The sequence below is a fragment of the Salmo salar genome, chromosome ssa01 (assembly GCF_905237065.1).
Source record: "Salmo salar chromosome ssa01, Ssal_v3.1, whole genome shotgun sequence".
Classification (NCBI taxonomy): Eukaryota; Metazoa; Chordata; class Actinopteri; order Salmoniformes; family Salmonidae; genus Salmo; species Salmo salar.
This window is the reverse complement of record NC_059442.1, coordinates 49,685,431-49,706,436: the sequence shown is the minus strand read 5'-3', so window position 1 is coordinate 49,706,436 and position 21,006 is coordinate 49,685,431. Positions and strand designations below refer to the sequence as shown.

The window sequence follows — 21,006 nt, the reverse complement described above, 5'->3', positions numbered from 1 at the left end:
GGTTTAAACTCTGTTTCCCATGATTGTTCAATGAACCATAAACAATTAATGAACATGCACCTCTGGAACGGTCGTTAAGACACTAACAGCTTACAGATGGTAGGCAATTAAGGTCACAGTTATGAAAACTTAGGACACTAAAGAGGCCTTTCTACTGACTCTGAAATACACCAAAAGAAAGATGCCCAGGGTCCCTGCTCATCTGCGTGAACATGCCATAGGTATGCTGCAAGGAGGCATGAGGACTGCAGATGTGGCCAGGGCAATAAATTGCAATGTCCGTACTGTGAGATGCCTAAGACAGCGCTACAGGGAGACAGGACGGACAGCTGATCATCCTCACAGTGGCAGACCATGTGTAACAACAGCTGCACAGGATCGGTACATTCGAACATCACACCTGCTGGACAGGTACAGAATGGCAACAACAACTGCCCGAGTTACACCAAGAACGCACAATCCTTTCATCAGTGCTCAGACTGTCCGCAATTGGCTGAAAGAGGCTGGACTGAGGGCTTGTAGGCCTGTTGTAAGGCAGGTCCTCACCAGACATCAGTGGAAACAATGTCGCCTATGGGCACAATCCCACCGTTGCTGGACCAGACAGGACTGGCAAAAAGTGCTCTTTGACGAGTCACGGTTTTGTCTCACCAGGGTGATGGTAAGATTCGCGTTTATCGTCGAAGGTATGATCGTTACACCGAGGCCTGTACTCTGGACCAGGATCGATTTTGAGGTAGAGGGTCCGTCATGCTCTCGGACGGTGTGTCACAGCATCATCGGACTGAGCTTGTTGTCATTGCAGGCAATCTCAACGCTGTGCATTACAGGGAAGACATCCTCCTCCCTCATGTGGTACCCTTACTGCAGACTCATCCTGACATGACCCTCCAGCATGACACTGCCACCAGCCATACTGCTCGTTCTGTGCATGATTTCCTGCAAGACAGGAATGCCAGTGTTCTGCCATGGCCAGCGAAGAACCCCGATCTCAATCCCATTGAGCATGTCTGGGACCTATTGGATCGGAGGGTGAGGGCCAGGGCCATTCCCCCCAGAAATGTCCAGGAATTTGCAGGTGCCTTACATTACATTACATTTAAGTCATTTAGCAGACGCTCTTATCCAGAGCGACTTACAAATTGGTGCATTCACCTTATGATATCCAGTGGAACAACCACTTTACAATAGTGCATCTAAATCTTGGTGGAAAAGTGGGGTAACATCTCACATCAAGAACTGTCAAATCTGGTGCAGTCCATGAGGAGGAGATGCACTGCAGTACTTAATGCAGCTGGTGGCCACACCAGAAATTGTCTGTTACTTTTGATTATTTTGACCCCCCCCCCCCTTTTGTTCAGGGACACATTATTCCATTTCTGTTAGTCACATGTCTGTGGAACTTGTTCAGTTTATGTCTCAGTTGTTGAATCTTATGTTCATACAAATATTTACACATGTTAAGTTTGCTGAAAATAACCGCAGTTGACAGTGAGAGGATGTTTCTTTTTTTTGCTGAGTTTATATAGGGTTTCACTCTGTGATGTGTTAGATTTGGCCGAAACGTAAGTTGTTCATTTAGGCCAAAAAGTTAAGTATTTTGCCATGCTGTCTTGAGGTATAACTCAAGGGCCATGTTTCAAACAGGAGTGATGATTTGGAATGGATTTCTTTAGCACAGGCTTCCTTCTTTTCTCTCTGTCAAACAGGCCAGTAATGTGGAATGAATGCAAGGCTGTTGATCCATGCAGTTTTCTCTCTGCTCAGCCAATGAACTCTGTGGCTGTTTTAAAATCATCTTTGCCCTCATAGTGATATCCCTTAGCAGTTTCCATTCTCTCCTACAGCTCAGTTAGGAAGGATGGCCAGATCCTCACAGTGCCAAGGTGATGTGATACTCCACCTACAGATTATTTACCGTATTTGACAATACTTAAAGTGATATTCAGTGGCTTGGAATTATTTGGTAACCTCCCCTGATATGTGCCTATCTAAAAATGTATCACTGACATGTTTCTAATTGGTTGCTCTGAGATCGAATTATTGTTTGGATATCACTATCTAACAGAGGGACCTTACAAAGACAAGGTCATCTATTCTTAAATCATGAGAACCACTACTTATGCGAACAGGTGGACACCATTCAATAAATGGTGTGAAATTTGATGAAAATATTTGCTCTTCACACAAAGACTTACGCGTTCACAATATATTCGTTTTTTTAATGTTTTATTAATTTTAGCAAATGTCTAAAAATGTTCTTACAGTTTGAAAATGTGGAGTAGTTTATGTAGATCTGTAAGGAAAATAAAATGTAAGGCAGCAATATATACTGTATATACCTCAACCATCAAATGAATGGTAAAGATTAGCACCGCAGATCTGCATTATGCTTATCTTCGCTATTCATTTTGGATTGTGGCATTGGATTGTAGCTCCTTCTCCAAAACAGGATGCCGGGGATGTGGACTTATCTGAAGAGAAGATCGCTTTTGAGGTTTGAAAATATCATCTGATTTTGGAGTGTAATGACCCTTTAGCAGTAATTTTGATAGGACTGAGTGGTCTGAGTGGGGAGGAGAAAACTAGAAATGATCTGTTATTGGCATAGAGGTTTGGAACTCTCTTATTGGTCTATTAACTAATTTACTGCCTGGTGATGTCACCAGCAGAGTTGGGTAGGTTACGGAACTTTTGGATTACCCAAACTCAGTTTCTTTTAGATTACTTTCACATTAGAAGAATACATAAATACATTTTACCATTTGAACGACTTCTATTGCAGGATAAATCAATGGTAGATTTTACATAGCTGTCCATAAATGGTTGTTGCATTTTACTTGGGTTGGTTAATTAGGCTTATTCTAACCCATTGCTTTCTACTTTAATACAGATAATAATATGATTAGGCTATATCTTTACAAAATCAAAGTCTGTCAGATTTCCAGTCAGTTATTCCAATGAATAGCTCTTGATATTCAAGAATAGGACTTGAAAATATAGATAAGGACCAAACATATTTTTTAAATGTAAAGGTAATCCTACAAGTAATCATCTATTTTTTTCCCAAAAGTATCTGCAATGTGATTACCATAACAAAGCAAAAACAATAACAAAGGCACTGGGGCGAACAGTGGCTCTGTTTCCCCTAATGCAGATTTGATCTTTAAAGCAAAAAAATATGCACTTCAGACACATACCGTAGCTACCTTTGTTCTGTATCCTAAAAATATGTTATTCTCTTTCTGTGTGTGTGTGTATGTGTGTGTGTGTGTGTGTGTGTGTGTGTGTGTGTGTGTGTGTGTGTGTGTGTGTGTGTGTGTGTGTGTGTGTGTGTGTGTGTGTGTGTGTGTGTGTGTGTGTGTGTGTGTGCATGCGTTTGTGCATTTGTGTGTGAGTGCGTGCATGTGGGTCAATAGTCCAGAAAGCATAGTTTGGGTGCCCAGAAAGCAGCTCCTCAAGGTTTCATCATGAATAACAACAAGCGAGGAGAAGAGAGGGAGTTCTACAGTTTAGATGTCGGAGATTCCACCTTCACAGTTCTGAAATGCTACCAGAATCTAAGGCCCATCGGCTCAGGAGCACAGGGAATCGTCTGGTAAGTGTAATCACTATGCAATTACTAGTTACTGAGAAGAAAAAAACAATGTGCTGCTTTAAAGAAAACTATAAGGCCATAGAGACTTGGTACAAGGTACTTTTTGAAAAGGGTAGTCTATGACTGGCAGAAGAGGTCACCTCTTAGTAAATGAAAATTGTTGGATTGGCATAGTCATTTTTGTCTATATATTTTGTATTGTTTATGCTATCTTTTACATTTATGTTGCTACTTTCATTATTCATAAATTATTTACTTTAGGTTCACACAGAGCTCCCATGTGGACACTCAAATCTTTATGCCTTGATGAAGGATGACACAATGCCAAAATGCTTTGGGGTTTGTTTGTCATGTTTTTAACTATTTTATTTTGTTGTGAATTTTACCCCAATTTCGTGATATCCATTTGCGAATCAATGATGATCTTGTCTCATTGCTGCGGGAGAGCCAAAGGTCAAGTCATTAATCCTCTGAAACATGACCCGCCAAACCGCGCTCCTTAAGCCAGCCACACCAATGTGTCAGAGGAAACACTCTTCAACTGACGACCGAGTCGTTCAACAGGCACCCGGCCCAACATAAGGAGTCGCTAGAGCGCGATGAGCCAAGTAAAGCCCCCCCGGCCAAACCCTCCCCTAACCCGGACGACACTGGGCCAATTGTGCACCGCCCTATGGGACTCCCGGTCACGGCTGGTTGTGACACAGCCTGGGATCGAACCCGGGTCTGTAGTGACACCTAAAGCACTGTGATGCAGTGCCTTAGACCACAGTGCTACTCAGGAGGCCGTTTTTAACTATTTCTAACGAAATACCCCAGAAAATAAATGCCCAGAAAAGAAGTTCATCCCTCCGTTTGCCTTGATGGTCAAAAGTAAACCCCACGATAAATCTTTCTACATTTTTCATTAACTAAGTGGTGGCCTTCATACCCTTTTAGTTTTTTCTGCCTGTCATATACTGGTTAATTACTGTTTTAAGAGCGGGTTGTACTAGGTAATTATCAGTAAACAACAGGATACAAAATATAGTGTCACCATGTATTGTTTTCAAATCCTTTTTGCTTGAGGTTTTCGTCTTTTTTTTGTTGCCCCATGAAATACTTTTTTTTCATATTCAATTAGTTTACAAGGCAACATAAAATTAAAAGCTACATACCAAAGTACCCCAGTTTGAATTTGTCTAAATACTGTGGTGCTTAATCAATAGAGGAAGGTTGATGCCAAAGCTGGTCCATCAATGGCACAATGGACCATGACATGTTTCAAGGTCACATGCTGTAAAACATCCAATGGAAAGAAACACAAATTAGACATCCATTTAAATTCCTATTTCCTACAGTTTGTATCACCCTATTGTTAGGGATGTGTTCATGTATTGCCATGCTCTTGGTCTTGCCTTTTCAGTTCAGCGTATGACCACAACCTTGAGAGAAATGTGGCTATTAAGAAGTTGAGTCGGCCGTTCCAGAACCAGACGCATGCCAAGAGAGCGTACAGAGAACTGGTGTTAATGAAATGTGTCAATCACAAAAATGTAAGTCTGCCTACCAACACTGGTCAATGACTTTTTCCTGCTGTTTTATTATAGTCTAGGTATGACTCTGACAATTATCCTCAATTATGTTTATGAATGGCCTGGCTGGACATAGAGAGAAACTCTAAGAATATTATTTTATGAATGGCCTGGCTGGACATAGAGAGAAACTCTAAGAATATTATTTTATGAATGCATAATGGTACTTCAGAAGGAACAGTAAACAGGCATTTGCTTTGGTAGCCCAAATAGTTAATATACACACAGCTAAAATGCAGATTTATTCAACCAGCATCCAGAACTGCAGTTACCCGTTTTTATATTTTTTATTGTTATATTGCATAATACATTTGAAAATGACTTGATTATAAACGTGTTATGATGGACTGTTTTCCTTATATTGAAGAAACTAATTTAGCAAGCATTGTGTATGACTCATGTGTGTTAATGTTGTTACAGATCATTGGCCTATTAAACGTATTCAGCCCACAAAAATCATTAGAAGAATTTGCAGATGTGTAAGTACATTATAAGAAATGTCTTGAGCCTTTTGCGTAAAACACTGGGGGAAAATCCTCAGTGGAAATGCACCTTAATTGATGTATAATAACATGATAAACCTTTGACAGTGTAAAATGATTACATGCTGTTAGGAATTAAGACATAGAAGGATCATAGAATGATATTTTAATAGGGCCTGTCTGTCATCAATTAAATAATTACTCAGCTATTACCAGAATAACTGTCTGAAATCTCTCTGCATACTGTATCCCTCTCTGTTTAAGCCTTCCAGCTGGCTCCACAGATGTGGGTGTGTGCGCCTGCTCGGTGTGTGTGTGTGTGTGTGTGTGTGTGTGTGTGTGTGTGTGTGTGTGTGTGTGTGTGTGTGTGTGTGTATTTTCATCTCTTTTCCTACCTGTGTAGATACATTGTGATGGAGCTGATGGATGCCAACTTGTGCCAGGTGATTCAGATGGAGCTGGATCATGAGAGGTTGTCCTACTTGCTCTACCAGATGCTGTGTGGCATCAAACACCTCCATGCTGCCGGCATCATACACAGGGTACGGCTCATACTGGCTCATACACACTAACGCTAAGCTAACAGGTAGACACTGGGTATGGCTCATGCATGCTAACTCTAAGCTAACAGGTAGACACACGGTATAGTTCACACCAATAACAATAAGCTAACAGGTAGACACAGGGTATGGCTCATACTGGGTAACACTAAACTAATAATGGGGGATTGTTGTATTTCCAAAGATTATACTGTAAGCTAAAAGCCCAGATTTACAGTAACTCCTCCTTGTCAGAGCTGTGATATTGGCTATATCCACAGGAGAGCAGGAGGAACCTGCTAATGATCTAAATACTCATTCAGATTTAATGACTGGGATTGCATCCGAAATGTCACCCTATTCCTGGGCTCTGGTCAAATAAATGCAATGTATAGGGAGTGATAGAGTGCGATTTGGGATACATGCTTGGCCCAATGGAGCATGTAAAGTTGACTCAAGGATGGGAAAAACAAATAACTACCGAGATCATTCTGAGATTAATCTAGATGCTAGAATAATGTAACTGGTTTGTATGTCATACTACCAGGCCGTTTGCCTACATGCAAATCTGTGAAAGATGACTCAGTAACTGTAGTTAAATTGGAGTGACTCATTACTGTTGTTAAGATGGTGATGAATATGGATGCTGCCCTGTTTTATAATATTATGATGACAACACTCCTATACTCCTACATAGCTTCACTGATGTCCCCCATCTGCCTCTCTCGTTGTTTGGGGAGCTTGTGTTCCCATACTATAATAGCTAAAACAAACTGCCAAGACGGCAAATAGTGCTCTCTGACGGGATTGTCTGCCATAATCTTTTAGTAAAGAATGCTCTGGAACACACTGCCCAGGCTATAGACAATTTTCGCTGTGTCTGGGCTTTAAAATATGCTGCTGCTATTGATGATGATGACGATGATGACGACAAAGATCATGACAATGATGATGTTCTCGCCTTGTCCCTTCTCTAGGATCTAAAGCCCAGTAACATTGTGGTGAAGTCAGACTGTACGTTGAAGATCTTGGACTTTGGCTTGGCTCGGACGGCGGCTACAGGTCTGCTGATGACCCCCTACGTAGTGACCAGATACTACAGAGCACCAGAGGTCATACTGGGGATGGGCTACCAGGCCAACGGTCAGTACCTGTCAATCAATCAAGCAAATATTAATTCACCAAAATGATTTTATTCATTAACCATCACTGCAGATTCTTTCATGACATTGTTTTAATGTTGTTTTACTCTTGTAAATATTAATTATGTTTATAATGACACATTGCAAATCACAGCTATAATCAAGTTTCCATCCAACCTTGTTGGGGAGGCAGGTAGCCTAGTGGTTAGAGCGTTTGGCCAATAACCGAAAGATTGCTAGATCGAATCCCTGAGCTGACAAGGTAAAAATCTGCAGTTCTGCCACTGTTCCTAGGCCGTCATTGTAAATAAGAATTTGTTCTTAACTGACTTGCCTGGTTAAATAAAAAGATTTAAAAGATGTCAGTAAAGTACATCGGAAATAAAATGTCACGAAAGGCCTGTTGGAAACAGCAAATTTGTCAGTAAACTTTCCAAATGTTGACTCAACAAAATATACTAGACAAGGTGGGATATTTTTGTGTCTGTAACATTAATTCTGTGAGAAGTGTGTAAGGTTTTGCTTTTATTTTCTTAGTCAACCTTGTGTTCTGGAACGTAGCCCTGTCTTTCATTTTTGTTAATTGATTTCACCTGTGTTCGATTCTCACCTGGTCTCATCAGCTCCCTATTTAGTTCAGTTCTTTCTGTTTGTATGGTTGTGAGGTATTGTTTGACCATTCATTGCCTGCCTGTGACCACGATTCCTGCCTTCTGCGACGGCTTAATAAACATCTGCTGCGCTTTGCGTGTGAATCTACACCTTGTTCACCCTGGGTATTCAGTACAAAGTGGAGGTGGAAATGCCTTTATGCACAAATATGGAATTCCATTAGCTTGTATGTTTTATTTGGTACATGGGAATTTAACCGGTAAAAGTTATTTTTATGTACACTATGTCATCATGCACAGCCTCTTATCCGCAACAAGTCAATTTGATGGAAACACATCTCTGGTGGGAAAATGCTCATATTGTTGATATGCAGATTCTTTTCTATTCTCTTGAAAATCTGTTGCCAATTGGATGTAAACCTAGCTAACAACAACAGCACTGTTTTCATTACAGTTATGTTTTTATAAATCATGGAAATGAAATCAATAACAACACCGTTTTTTTTTTTGCCGGCTTGTACATTAGCCATCCACTTCTATTCAAGCCTCTGGGAAAGTTGTTCACAATGAGAAACAATGGTCTCTTTGCTAACTACTAAAAGCTACCCCACCCCTCCCCCTCTCCTGCCCATGTTGTAACAGTGGACATATGGTCTGTGGGGTGTATTCTGGCAGAAATGATCCGCCACAAAATCTTGTTCGCAGGAAGGGACTGTATCCTTGGTGCTTCTGGTTGTAAATCGTCTCCTGCCGAACTTAAACAGTTTGCCTCCTCTATGAGGCCATTCCTCTTCAGTCTCTCGGTTTATGAGATGGACATTTATTTCACGTCCTGATTTCCTTCCTGTGCCTGGAGACTGGCAGACCCTGAATGCTGCATCCATTTTCACTCTCGTTCACCCAATTTACTCGTTCATGCTTTCCTTGTTCTCCTTCATTCATCAGATTTATCCCTCTTTCCATTTTCAGTTTCATGTGTCTGATTTATTTGTGTTGTACATTTTTTGAAATTCATTCACATTCCTCTCTCATTTCCTTAATCTTTTCTTCATTTTTTTTCTCTCTGTGTTTGCATGTCATCCTTTCATTCATGGTGCAGTGGACGTGTGGTCAGTGGGTTGTATTGTGGCTGAGATGGTCAGAGGTAGTGTGTTGTTCCCAGGCTCTGACCGTATCCTTTCCTATTTTCCTGTGTTATCATTTCACCATGTCTGTGTTTTTACCTTGTTTTTACCACCAACCACTGCCCCATGGAGCACTTCTTTTGCACTATTCCCACCATCATATCCACCATATCCAAGTACACCCATACTCCCATCCTCCCTCCCCATAACCACTTAAGCTTCTGCCAATACACAGAGATAGTTCTAGAAAACAGGAATAGTTCTGGAACAGTAGTTCTCTAGCATAGTTATGTGTGTCTGTGGAGAAGGCTATGTCTGTGTGTAGTGTTTCCCTAACTCCCCCTGCTCAGACATTGACCAGTGGAACAAGGTGATAGAGCAGCTTGGGACTCCGCCCCAGGAGTTCTTGATGAAGCTCAACCAATCAGTGAGGACATACGTAGAGAACAGGCCGCGTTACGCAGGATACAGCTTTGACAAACTCTTCCCTGACGTCCTCTTCCCTGCAGACTCAGAGCACAACAAACTGAAAGGTACTGGAAATGGAGTGTGTGTGTTTGTGTGTGGGTCAGGGGTGAAAATCTGACATCAACTTTGGAGGGGACAATTACATTAAATTTTCTCAAGAGCAATTCCTGAGGGGGACACCAAAAGTAGTGCTGTAACACATAGCCTACATTGTAATATGTTAAATGTATATTGAGGAACCAAAATTACTACTACTGGATAATTGATAGGTACAGTAGTTAACAGAAGGGTTGTCCCAACTTGTTCAAATGTTTAAATCATCATAATACTACTACTAATAATAGTTATAGCAGTGTTCCTTATCAGTCCAGTATGTCTGCAGGTATTTGTATTTACAACCAGCAAACCAAGAAAGGCCAGTAGGTGGCAATGGTACTGTACACTGTATGGGTGCAGTTTTCGTAAATACAATGAACATGGTGTGATCTCGTCTAAAATAATCTCCATTGAGTAACATCACAAAGTTGTTCTCCGTATTGAATTGACCTTTTAATTTTACTTTTTCTGATACATTTATAAAGTCATTAAATATGTGCCACTGGCCTGAGTCTACTACAATAGCTTTACAAGAACAAAAAGCTAAAAATAAGTACAGTTCTAAAAGCAAAATAACTACTTCAATAAATAACCCAAATAAATCAACCAAAATATCCTTCAGTCTGTGTCTCAACTCTTTAAACAGCAGCTATGGACAAGTATGTAACACAAAGTATGCAATTTTAAATAAAATAACATGAAATAAATAATTTGTAATTGTACTGTCATGTACTAAAGCCTCCTGAGGACCTCTGCTGCCTCTCCACTGCTGCTACAGGGGTATTTGTTGTGAAAGAGAGGGATCTGCACTGAAAGAGAATCTATGTTCAGCTCTGGGTACTGATCTAGAGACTCATCCAACTCCCCCGTGAGAAGCGCTCTCTATTTTCAAGCGCTCCAACTTTTGCAGGACGTTTAGACTGTCCTGGTCAAAACGGTCGCCAAACTGAACCTCCACACCATCCAACACTTAAAAAAATTCTGCCCTATAGTGATCCACTGCTTTGCCAGCAAATCGTCTTGAGTGTGTCTCAATGGATTCAATAGAGTCAATCAATGTTGTTGCTTTCTCATACAGTGCAAGGTAGCTTTCGTCATTTCTCTTGCCCCTAAGAGATGACCGCACACACTCGACTGCAGCCTGCATACCAGAGACAGTCTGAGTTTTCTTCTGCAGTGAAATGTTTAGACATTCAAGCTCTCCAAGAACAGCAGAGGCAAGTGTGAGGCCCAACACAGTCTTGCCTTTGCTGAAGTGCTCGAAAAAGCCACTGGCAGTTGAAGCTGTCTTGGATGCAGTTTTTGCCATCTCCTCTAGGCTGCTTAGTACCCGCTCATTAGGCTAGGCTCTAGGCTGCTTAGTACCCGCCCTAGCACAGCTCTAATAGCAGTGTTCCGCACAGTCCACCTCGTTGGACATAGGGGTTTCAGGGTGGTCAGATTTGTATCTTTGGACATGGCAATTGATTCAAACATGCTCTTAAACTTTCCTGACTGGCCATAGAGGACACCTAACTGATGGACCCAAGAAAGGGAATCCCGGATCAGTGGGGAGGCTGTGCAGCCAGCCTGTGTAATCAGATTACACAGTGTGCTCCACAATGCACATAGAGGGCTAATGGCTGCTGCCTCCTCACAATTGCCTGTGCACCTGTGTATTTTCCTGCCATGTTTAGAGTCACCATCGTAACTCTGCCCACGTAAGCCAGACATGGGCAAATTGAGCCTCAACAACACATCAGTTGCCATTTTCGCAATGCCCTCGCCTGTTGTCTCCGACACCCTGTATAGCCCAATAAACTCCTTGTGAGGGACAAGGTCATGGTCAACATAACGCAGGCAGACACTCTCCTGTTCAGCACCAGAGACATCTTGAGTACCATCAACAATTACTGAAAATTGTACAATCGGAAGAGACCTAATCTCAGCTGCAATGCCTTGAATGACTGTATTGGCCATGATGTTCAGAATTTAATTCTGTACTCCTAACTACCGGTACCCAAAACTACACAATTAATCAAAACAGGAATACCATTGCCTTAAACAAATCTTAGTTCAGTCACCAGTTTAAGTTGAGAGTGGGGGGTATCTATGGCATTTTCCAATTATGTCCCTATTTTACAAGTTAAAAAAAATTAGAACCTTTCATAATGTTGCCAAACAAAGACTCAAACTTACCTGAGACTCCCTGTCTCTGCCAGTCTGTCCCTGCATATCTGTCCCCAACTCTGCTGTCTGTGTGCCATCTGTTGCCTGCTCTGCCTAATGACATCAATGTGAAACATTTCTATTAGCATTTCACTTCTTTCTTATGAACATTTTATCAACTAGTCTTTGAGATATTAGGCTACTAGGGTTCTTACTTTGCGTTTTGGTGTACTGAAAAATACTCTGATGTCCATCTTTTTTCTTTTTTCTGCCATTTTTCTACCTGGCTGGCTGGCTACACACACACAGTGTGTAGGTTATTTACAGTAGGAGATGGGCTTCTATCATCTTATCTTCTATCATTCTATATGGACTTCGATCTAACAGGTAGCTAGCAAATGTGAAACGGATTAAAATGACAAGAGTTGACAGCTGTATGAGTTCACCATTTACACAACATATGCTGCAACCTTTTGTAATTTTAATCGTTTGTTTCATATTGGCTGGCTTCCAACAATAGCTGAATTTGCAAAGCTAGTGAGCACCAATTCCGTTTCAGTGGTGTTTGCTATAATCTTTGCTACCCGGGTTAAATAAAGTTGAAATGAAATAAATAAATAAAAGTTCCCTTGCGACAATTTAGCTTTTGCAACGAGACCATTAAATATATTTAAGACAATGGTAGAAGAGAGTGTAGTTCTGTTCAGTTTGGATTTCAGTTTATCACTAACCTTATCACAGGGACTTTGAAGCACTAACTTACATCATCTGCATGCTGATCTCGGAATAAATTGACGATAGCAAAGATTCCATCTTTGACGAGGCCACATAAATGGAATAGGTACTAGCTAGCTTAATAGTTAATATTTGCGCGCTAGCTCTGCATATTCAGCTAGTGTGTGTGCGCGATTGACTGGATTAACCACACGTCAGTTATGTGTATTGAGTGCCTTTCAGACAGTAGATACGACCTCTACGTTACCTAGCAAGCTAAGGAACTGGCAGTGGATCAAACCATTGTGAGGCAAAGGGTGGGGCTGTCGCAATCTTTTGAAACTTAAAAACGCACTATTAAGTGTCTATAATCAGCACAATTGCTTTCATTGCGTATTATTAATATTATTTAAATTACATAGTTATGTTTCAGTGATATATTGGGGGGGACAAATCATATTTTTCCCAGGATGGGGGGGTCGTGTCCCCCCCCGTCCCCCCCCGGGATTTCCGCCCCTGGTGTGGGTAGGGTGAGTGTCTGGTGTGCGTGTGTGTGCATGCTAGTATGAATAATATTCACTTTCCATTTCCAGCGAGCCAGGCCAGAGACCTGCTGTCTAGGATGTTGGTGATCGACTCGTCTAAGAGGATCTCTGTGGACGAGGCCCTGAAACACCCCTATATCAATGTGTGGTACGACCCAGCAGAAGTGGAGGCGGTAAGTGTTTAACAAATGGTACAATCTATTGGAGGGGGAACTTGGAAATTGGACCGACACGGTTGACGCTTTTAGTCAGAAGAGTGAACTACGGTTGATGGTTTGATGTAGGGATGAACCTTTCTTCCCTCTCTTCTCCTTTTCCTGTGCTTTCTTCTGCTCTTTTCCTCTCTTTCTTTTGCTTTCTTTCTCGACTCAGCCCCCTCCGAAGATCACAGACAAGCAGCTGGATGAGCGAGAGCATACGGTGGAGGAGTGGAAAGGTTAAAGATGTTACTACAACTATCACTTTTCACTAGACATGTGTCACATACAAACAGTGAGCTCCAAAAGTATTGGCACAGTGACATCTTTTTTGTTGTTTTAGCTCTGCACTTCGGATTTGAAATGATACAATGACTATGAGGTTGAAGTGCAGACTGTCAGCTTTCATTTTAGGGTCCATATCGGGTGAACCGTTTAGAAATTACAGCACTATTTGTACACCCACAGGCCCACCCAATCAAATTGTGCAATTTATATATATATATATATATATATATATATATATATATATATATATATGAAAGTGTGTGTGTATATATATATATATATAATCTAAAAACAAAAAATGTGTGTGTGTGTGTATGTATATACAGTGGGGCAAAAAAGTATTTAGTCAGCCACCAATTGTGCAAGTTCTCCCACTTAAAAAGATGAGAGAGGCCTGTAATTTTCATCATAGGTACACGTCAACTATGACAGACAAAATGAGAAAAAAAATCCAGAAAATCACATTGTAGGATTTTTTATGAATTTATTTGCAAATTATGGTGGAAAATAAGTATTTGGTCACCTACAAACAAGCAAGATTCCTGGCTCTCACAGACCTGTAACTTCTTCTTTAAGAGGCTCCTCTGTCCTCCACTCGTTACCTGTATTAATGGCATCTGTTTGAACTTGTTATCAGTATAAAAGACACCTGTCCACAACCTCAAACAGTCACACTCCAAACTCCACTATGGCCAAGACCAAAGAGCTGTCAAAGGACACCAGAAACAAAATTGTAGACCTGCACCAGGCTGGGAAGACTGAATCTGCAATAGGTAAGCAGCTTGGTTTGAAGAAATCAACTGTAGGAGCAATTATTAGGAAATGGAAGACATACAAGACCACTGATAATCTCCCTCGATCTGGGGCTCCACGCAAGATCTCACCCCGTGGGGTCAAAATGATCACAAGAACGGTGAGCAAAAATCCCAGAACCACACAGGGGGACCTAGTGAATGACCTGCAGAGAGCTGGGACCAAAGTAACAAAGCCTACCATCAGTAACACACTACGCCGCCAGGGACTCAAATCCTGCAGTGCCAGACGTGTCCCCCTGCTTAAGCCAGTACATGTCCAGGCCCGTCTGAAGTTTGCTAGAGAGCATTTGGATAATCCAGAAGAGGATTGGGAGAATGTCATATGGTCAGATGAAACCAAAATATAACTTTTTGGTATAAACTCAACTCGTCGTGTTTGGAGGACAAAGAATGCTGAGTTGCATCCAAAGAACACCATACCTACTGTGAAGCATGGGGCTGGAAACATCATGCTTTGGGGCTGTTTTTCTGCAAAGGGACCAGGACGACTGATCCGTGTAAAGGAAAGAATGAATGGGGCCATGTATCGTGAAATTTTGAGTGAAAACCTTCCATCAGCAAGGGCATTGAAGATGAAACGTGGCTGGGTCTTTCAGCATGACAAAAACACCGCCCGGGCAACGAAGGAGTGGCTTCGTAAGAAGCATTTCAAGGTCCTGGAGTGACCTAGCCAGTCTCCAGATCTCAACTCCATAGAAAATCTTTGGAGGGAGTTGAAAGTCCGGGTTGCCCAGCGACAGCCCCAAAACATCACTGCTCTAGAGTGGAAGAAAGGGCCAAAATACCAGCAACAGGGTGTGAAAACCTTGTGAAGACTTACAGAAAACGTTTGACCTCTGTCATTGCCAACAAAGGGTATATAACAAAGTATTGAGATAAACTTTTGTTATTGACCAAATACTTATTTTCCACCATAATTTGCAAATAAATTCATTAAAAATCCTACAATGTGATTTTCTGGATTTTTTTTCTCATTTTGTCTGTCATAGTTGAAGTGTACCTATGATAAAAATTACAGGCCTCTCTCATCTTTTTAAGTGGGAGAACTTGCACAATTGGTGGCTGACTAAATACTTTTTTGCCCCACTGTATATATGTGTATAATATACACACACATTTTTTGGTTTTGGCCAACCATCCCATGAAAGTGAATGTCATTCCAGTTGATCTGAATGTCATTCCAGTGCACTGCTTGCTATGAATTATATCTGATGGTGTTTGCATGTTTAGGTAAAAATACAAATAATGTCCAGTTTGGAACACTGACCAGTAGAGAGCATATATATATATATATGCCACCTCATGGCTTGGTTTTTGCTCTGATATGCACTGTCAACTGTGGGACCTTATATAGACAGGTGTGTGCCTTTCCAAATCATGTACAATCAATTGAATTTACCACAGGTGGACTCCAATCAATTTGTAGAAACATCTCAAGGTTGATCAATTGAAACAGGATGGAGATGAGCTCAATTTCGAGTCTCATAGCGATGGGTCTGAATACATATGTAAATAAGGCATTTCTGTTTTTTGTTTTTGTATACATTTGCAAAAAAAATTATAAACCTGTTTTTGCTTTGTCATTATGGGGTATTGTGAGCAGATTGATGAGGACATTTTATTTCATGAATTTTAGAATAAGGCTGTAATGTAACAAAATGTGGAAAAAGTCTAGGGGTCGGAATACTTTCCGAATGCACTGTATTATGCTCTCTACTTGTCAGTGTTCCAAAAGGGGTATTTATTTGTATTTTTACCTAAACTTCCAAACACCATCAGCTAGAATTCTTAGCAAGCAGTGCACTGGAATGACATTCAGATCAACTGGAATGACATTCACTTTCATGGGATGGTTGGCCAAAAATAACTAACTAAAAGCCACAACGCCAATAAGCCACAAATATGGCCGCATTGAGGCATATGTCCCTCTGCTTCTATGGCTGTATGCACCATGCCACTGCATACTTAATTTGTTCATTTAGCAAACAAAACAGCTCATAATCCAGTGCCTTTATAACAGTCAACACACCTATATTTGTTTGCATTAATTAGCTTTAACAATGCAACATTTTCTCTCAGCCTCATGGCAAAATGTGTAGAATAGCATCCAGAGGTGGTGCTCCTAGTAGCCGGTGATTTTAATGCAAGGAAACTGAAATCTGTTTTACCTAATTTCTACCAGCATGGCAACTGTACAACTAGAGACAAAACTAGATCACCTTTATTCCACACACAGAAATGCCTACAAAGTTCTCCCTCGCCCTCTATTTGGCAAATCTGACTACAACGCTATCCTCCTGATTCCTGCTTACAAGTAAAAACTCAAACAGGAAGTACCAGTGTGGTGGTTAATTTCTGTATTATCAAACGAGGAGAGACAAACTTCACACAAGTCAGAGTTATACTTAAACTACATCTTTAACCTCTATGGGCTAGGTGGGACGCTAACGTCCCCCCCGTGGTGCACTCCATCAACAGCAGGTGCATTTCAAGAGCGGCAAATTTGAAACCAAATAAATGTCAAAATTCTAATTTTTCAAACATACAACTATCTTACACCCTTTGAAAGATAAACATCTCCTTAATCTAACCACGTTGTCCGATTTCAAAAAGGTCTTACGGCGAAAGCATAAAGTTAGATTATGTTAGGAGAGTACATTGACAATAGCTGTGTGTAATGTTTTGTCAATTCAAAGACAGGGTCACCAAAACCATAAAACCAGCTAAAATGATGCACTAACCTTTTACAATCTCCATCAGATGACACTCCTAGGACATTATGTTAGACAATGCATGCATTTTTAGTTCTATCAAGTTCATATTTATATCCAAAAACAGCGTTTTACTATGGCATTGATGTTGAGGAAATCGTTTCCCTCCAATAACCGGCAGTCAAGTCAGCACCACAAATTAAATAATTAAAATTAGAACACATTGGTAAAATATTATATTGTCATTTAAAGAATTATAGATTTACATCTCTTGAACGCAATCAACTTGCCAGATTTAAAAATAACCTTACTGGGAAATCACACTTTGCAATAATCTGAGCACTGCGCCCAGAAAAATACGCGTTGCGATACAGACTAGCCGCCATGTTGGGGAGATCTAAAATCGAAAATACTATGTAAATAATCCATTACCTTTGATTCTCTTCATCAGATGTCACTTCCAGGTATCACAGGTCCATAACGAATGTAGTTTTGTTCAAAAAAGCTCATCATTTATGTCCAAAAATCTCCGTCTTGTTAGCACATGATCTAAGCCCGCCGGACTTCACTTCATGAACGAGGGGAAAAAATATATTTACGTTCGTTCAAACATGTCAAACGTTGTATAGCATAAATCATTAGGGCCTTTTTTAACCAGAACATGAATAATATTCAAGGTGGACGAATGCATTCTCTTTTATAACGTATTGGAACGAGGGTACCCAACATGAACTCGTGCGCCAGAGTCTAATCGGCCATCACCGTTCCATGGCTCTTGTTCGGTCAGATCTCACAGTAAAAGACTCAAAACACTTTGTAAAGGCTGGTGACATCTAGTGGAAGCAATAGGAAGTGCCAAAATATTCCTCAGCCCCTGTGTTTTTCAATGGCATAGGTTTAAAGGTAATACAACACATCAGATATCCACTTCCTGTCAGAATCTGTCTCAGGGTTTTGCCTGCCAAATGAGTTCTGTTATACTCACAGACACCATTCAAACAGTTTTAGAAACTTTAGGGTGTTTTCTATCCATATATAATAAGTATATGCATATTCTAGTTACTGGGTAGGATTAGTAACCAGATTAAATCGGGTACGTTTTTTTATCCAGCCGTGAAAATACTGCCCCCTAGCCCCAACAGGTTAATAATAAGAGCTTTGCAATAGCAATGACTTTCAACGATTCCCTATTTCTAATGAACCGTTGAGAGTGACAACTCTATGGCTACTGAGATCTTTTATAGCAAAGATCCACCCCCTACTCGACATAACAAACCACAGATATTAGGAACAGTTCACAAAGGAAGACTTTATAAATGAGAAAGGAGTATCCCGTAGCCAGATAGCATTCGCTATAAATTATCGTTCAGTTTGGTCCCTAAGACGAGGTTCTAATCTCGTTCCTGGTACGGTATAGCACAAACATTACCTCATGTTCTCTGGAATGCTCTTTAGGTTGTTTCACCCAAAGACATCATAAATCTCCTCTGTCAGTGTTATCTCATAGAGGCCCATCCTCAGTAGAACACACACACAATAGTTAACAGAATACTCTATTCTGTCGAATAAAACAAATATTATAATGCAATACAAGCATTATAACATAATCTTGCAATTTCCATGACACAGTGAAGTACTCAAAACAGGAAAAACTCAAAACAGGAAGGTCTGACAAAGTGGATGCTAAGCTACAGGACTATTTCGCTAACACAGACTGGAATATGTTCTGGAATTCATCCAATGGCATTGAGGAGTAACTGTATGTACATATCCCAACCAGAAGCCATGGATTACAGGCAACATCCGCACTGAGCTAAAGGCTAGAGCTGACACTTTCAAGGAGCAGGAGACTAATCAGGACACTTATAAAAAATCCTGCTACGACCTCTGACAAGCCATCAAACAGGCAAAGCATCAATACAGGACTGAGATTGAATCCTACTATGCCGGCTCTGATGCTTGTAGGATGTGGCAGGGCTTGCGAACTATCACGGATTACAAAGGGAGACCCAGTCGCGAGTTGCCCTGTGATGCAAGCCTCCAGACGAGCTAAATGCCTTATATGCTCGCTTCGAGGCAAGCAACACTGTAACCATGCATGAGAGCACCAGCTGTTCCAGATGACTGTGTGATCATTCTCTCCATAGCCGATATGAGTAAGACCTTTAAACAGGTTAACGTTCACAGACGGATTACCAGAACGCGTACAGAGCATGTACTGACCAGCTGGCATTTTAAACTCCCTGACCATGTCTGTAATACCTACATGTTTCAAGCAGACCACCATAGTCCCTGTGCCTGACAATTCCAATGTAACCTGTCTAATTGACTATCGCCCTGTAGCCCTCAAATCTGTAGCCATGAAATGCTTTGAAAGGTTGGTCCTGGCTCACATCACAACCATCATCCCAGACACCCTGGACCCACTCCAATTCACATACCACCCCAACAGATCCACAGATGACACAATCTCTATTACACTCCACACTGCCCTCTCCCACCTAGAAAAAATGAACACCTATGTGAGAATGCTGTTCATTGACTGCAGCTCAGCATTCAATACCATAGTGCCCTCCAAGCTCATCACTAAGCTAAGGACCCTGGGACTGAACACCTGCCTCTGCAATTGGATCCTGGACTTCCTGACGGGCCACCCCAAGATGGTGAGGGTAGGCAACAATACATCTGCCACGCTAACCCTCAATACGGGGGCCCCTCAGGGGTGCGTGCTTAGTTCCCTCCTGCACTCGCTGTTCACTCATAACTGCGTGGCCGCACATGACTCCAACACCATCATTATGTTTGCTGACGACACGACGGTGGTAGGCCTGAGGAAAGATGACGATGAGACAGTGTAAAGGGAGGAGGTCAGAGACCTGGCAGTGTGGTGCCAGGACAACAACCATTCCCTCAACGTCATCAAGACTAAGGATCTATCATGGTCCACACACACCAACACAGTCGTGAAGAGGGCATGATAACATCTCTTCCCCCTCAGGAGGCTGAAAAGATTTGGCATGGGCCCTCAGATCCTCAAAAAGTTTTACAGCTGCACCATTGAGAGCCTGTTGACTGGCTGCATCGCCGCTTGGTATGGCAACTGCTTGGCATCCGACCACAAGGCGCTACAGAGGGTAGTGCGTACGGCCCTGGACATCACTACGGCCGAGCTCCCTGCCATCCAGGACCTCTATACCAGGCGATATCAGAGGAAAGGCCCATAAAATTGTCAGTCTCCAGCCAGCCATGTCAGACTGTTCTCTCTGCTACCGGATGTTTGTTATGTTTGTTAATGAATGCGCACATTTTAGGTTTGAGCATTTGCATTTTTATTTCTATAGTGAATGAAATTTGCTACTTGGTTCAGAAATAGGCTACATTTTCTTAGTTAAAATGCATATTATTCCATTATAATGTTGATAATGACAATTAATAAGTTAAATATGTATGTTGATAATGTCCTTAAAACATGTAATCTTTTTTCTCTCTCCTTCTTTCCCTCCTCTCTGAACTGTCTCTTTCCCCTCCTTTATGTCTCTCTCCACCTCTCTTCTTTTCTCTCCTTGTCTTCGCTTTTTCTCATTTCCCCCTTTATTTCCCCCTCTTTCCCTCTCGCTCTCTGTGTCTCTGTGTTTCTGTGTCTCTCTCTCTCTCTTTCTTTCTTTCTTTCTTTCTTTCTTTCTTTCTTTCTTTCTCTTCTCTCTCTCTCTCTCTCTCTCTTTCTTGCTCCCTGTATTCACCCTGTTGTAGACCTGATCTGGAAGGAGGTGTATGAGTGGGATGAGTGGACCAAGCATTATGGTGTGATCAGAGGACAACCTCCTCTTTTAGGTTAGTTTATTTTGCTTATGTGAGCTGGTGTCTGCTGTTATTGTGTTCATGTTGACTAAATCTGTATATTTCACTGTGAAAAAACATGGATTAAAATATTGTTTATGTATCAGACCGTACAAA

The 21,006-nt window shown here is 41.3% G+C and overlaps 1 protein-coding gene across 6 annotated transcripts in view; it reads left to right on the top strand.

The window, feature by feature from the left end:
- LOC106604288 (mitogen-activated protein kinase 8) overlaps positions 1-21,006 on the top strand; it is a 44,256-nt gene that overhangs the window by 16,923 nt on the left and 6,327 nt on the right. Inside the window, exons 1-11 of one of the 6 annotated variants that reach the window (XM_045718783.1) lie at positions 1,439-2,497; positions 3,420-3,598; positions 5,004-5,133; positions 5,593-5,651; positions 6,058-6,196; positions 7,171-7,336; positions 8,589-8,660; positions 9,421-9,603; positions 13,090-13,214; positions 13,414-13,477; positions 20,803-20,883. In XM_045718783.1, coding sequence (XP_045574739.1) covers positions 2,390-2,497; positions 3,420-3,598; positions 5,004-5,133; positions 5,593-5,651; positions 6,058-6,196; positions 7,171-7,336; positions 8,589-8,660; positions 9,421-9,603; positions 13,090-13,214; positions 13,414-13,477; positions 20,803-20,883 — 1,306 coding nt within the window. In that variant the 5' untranslated portion in view covers positions 1,439-2,389. Of the gene's footprint in view, positions 1-1,438; positions 2,498-3,398; positions 3,599-5,003; positions 5,134-5,592; positions 5,652-6,057; positions 6,197-7,170; positions 7,337-8,588; positions 8,661-9,045; positions 9,118-9,420; positions 9,604-13,089; positions 13,215-13,413; positions 13,478-20,802; positions 20,884-21,006 lie in introns of those variants that run through there. The other 5 variants (XM_045718779.1, XM_045718785.1, XM_045718776.1 and 2 more) reach the window with 5 other exon arrangements.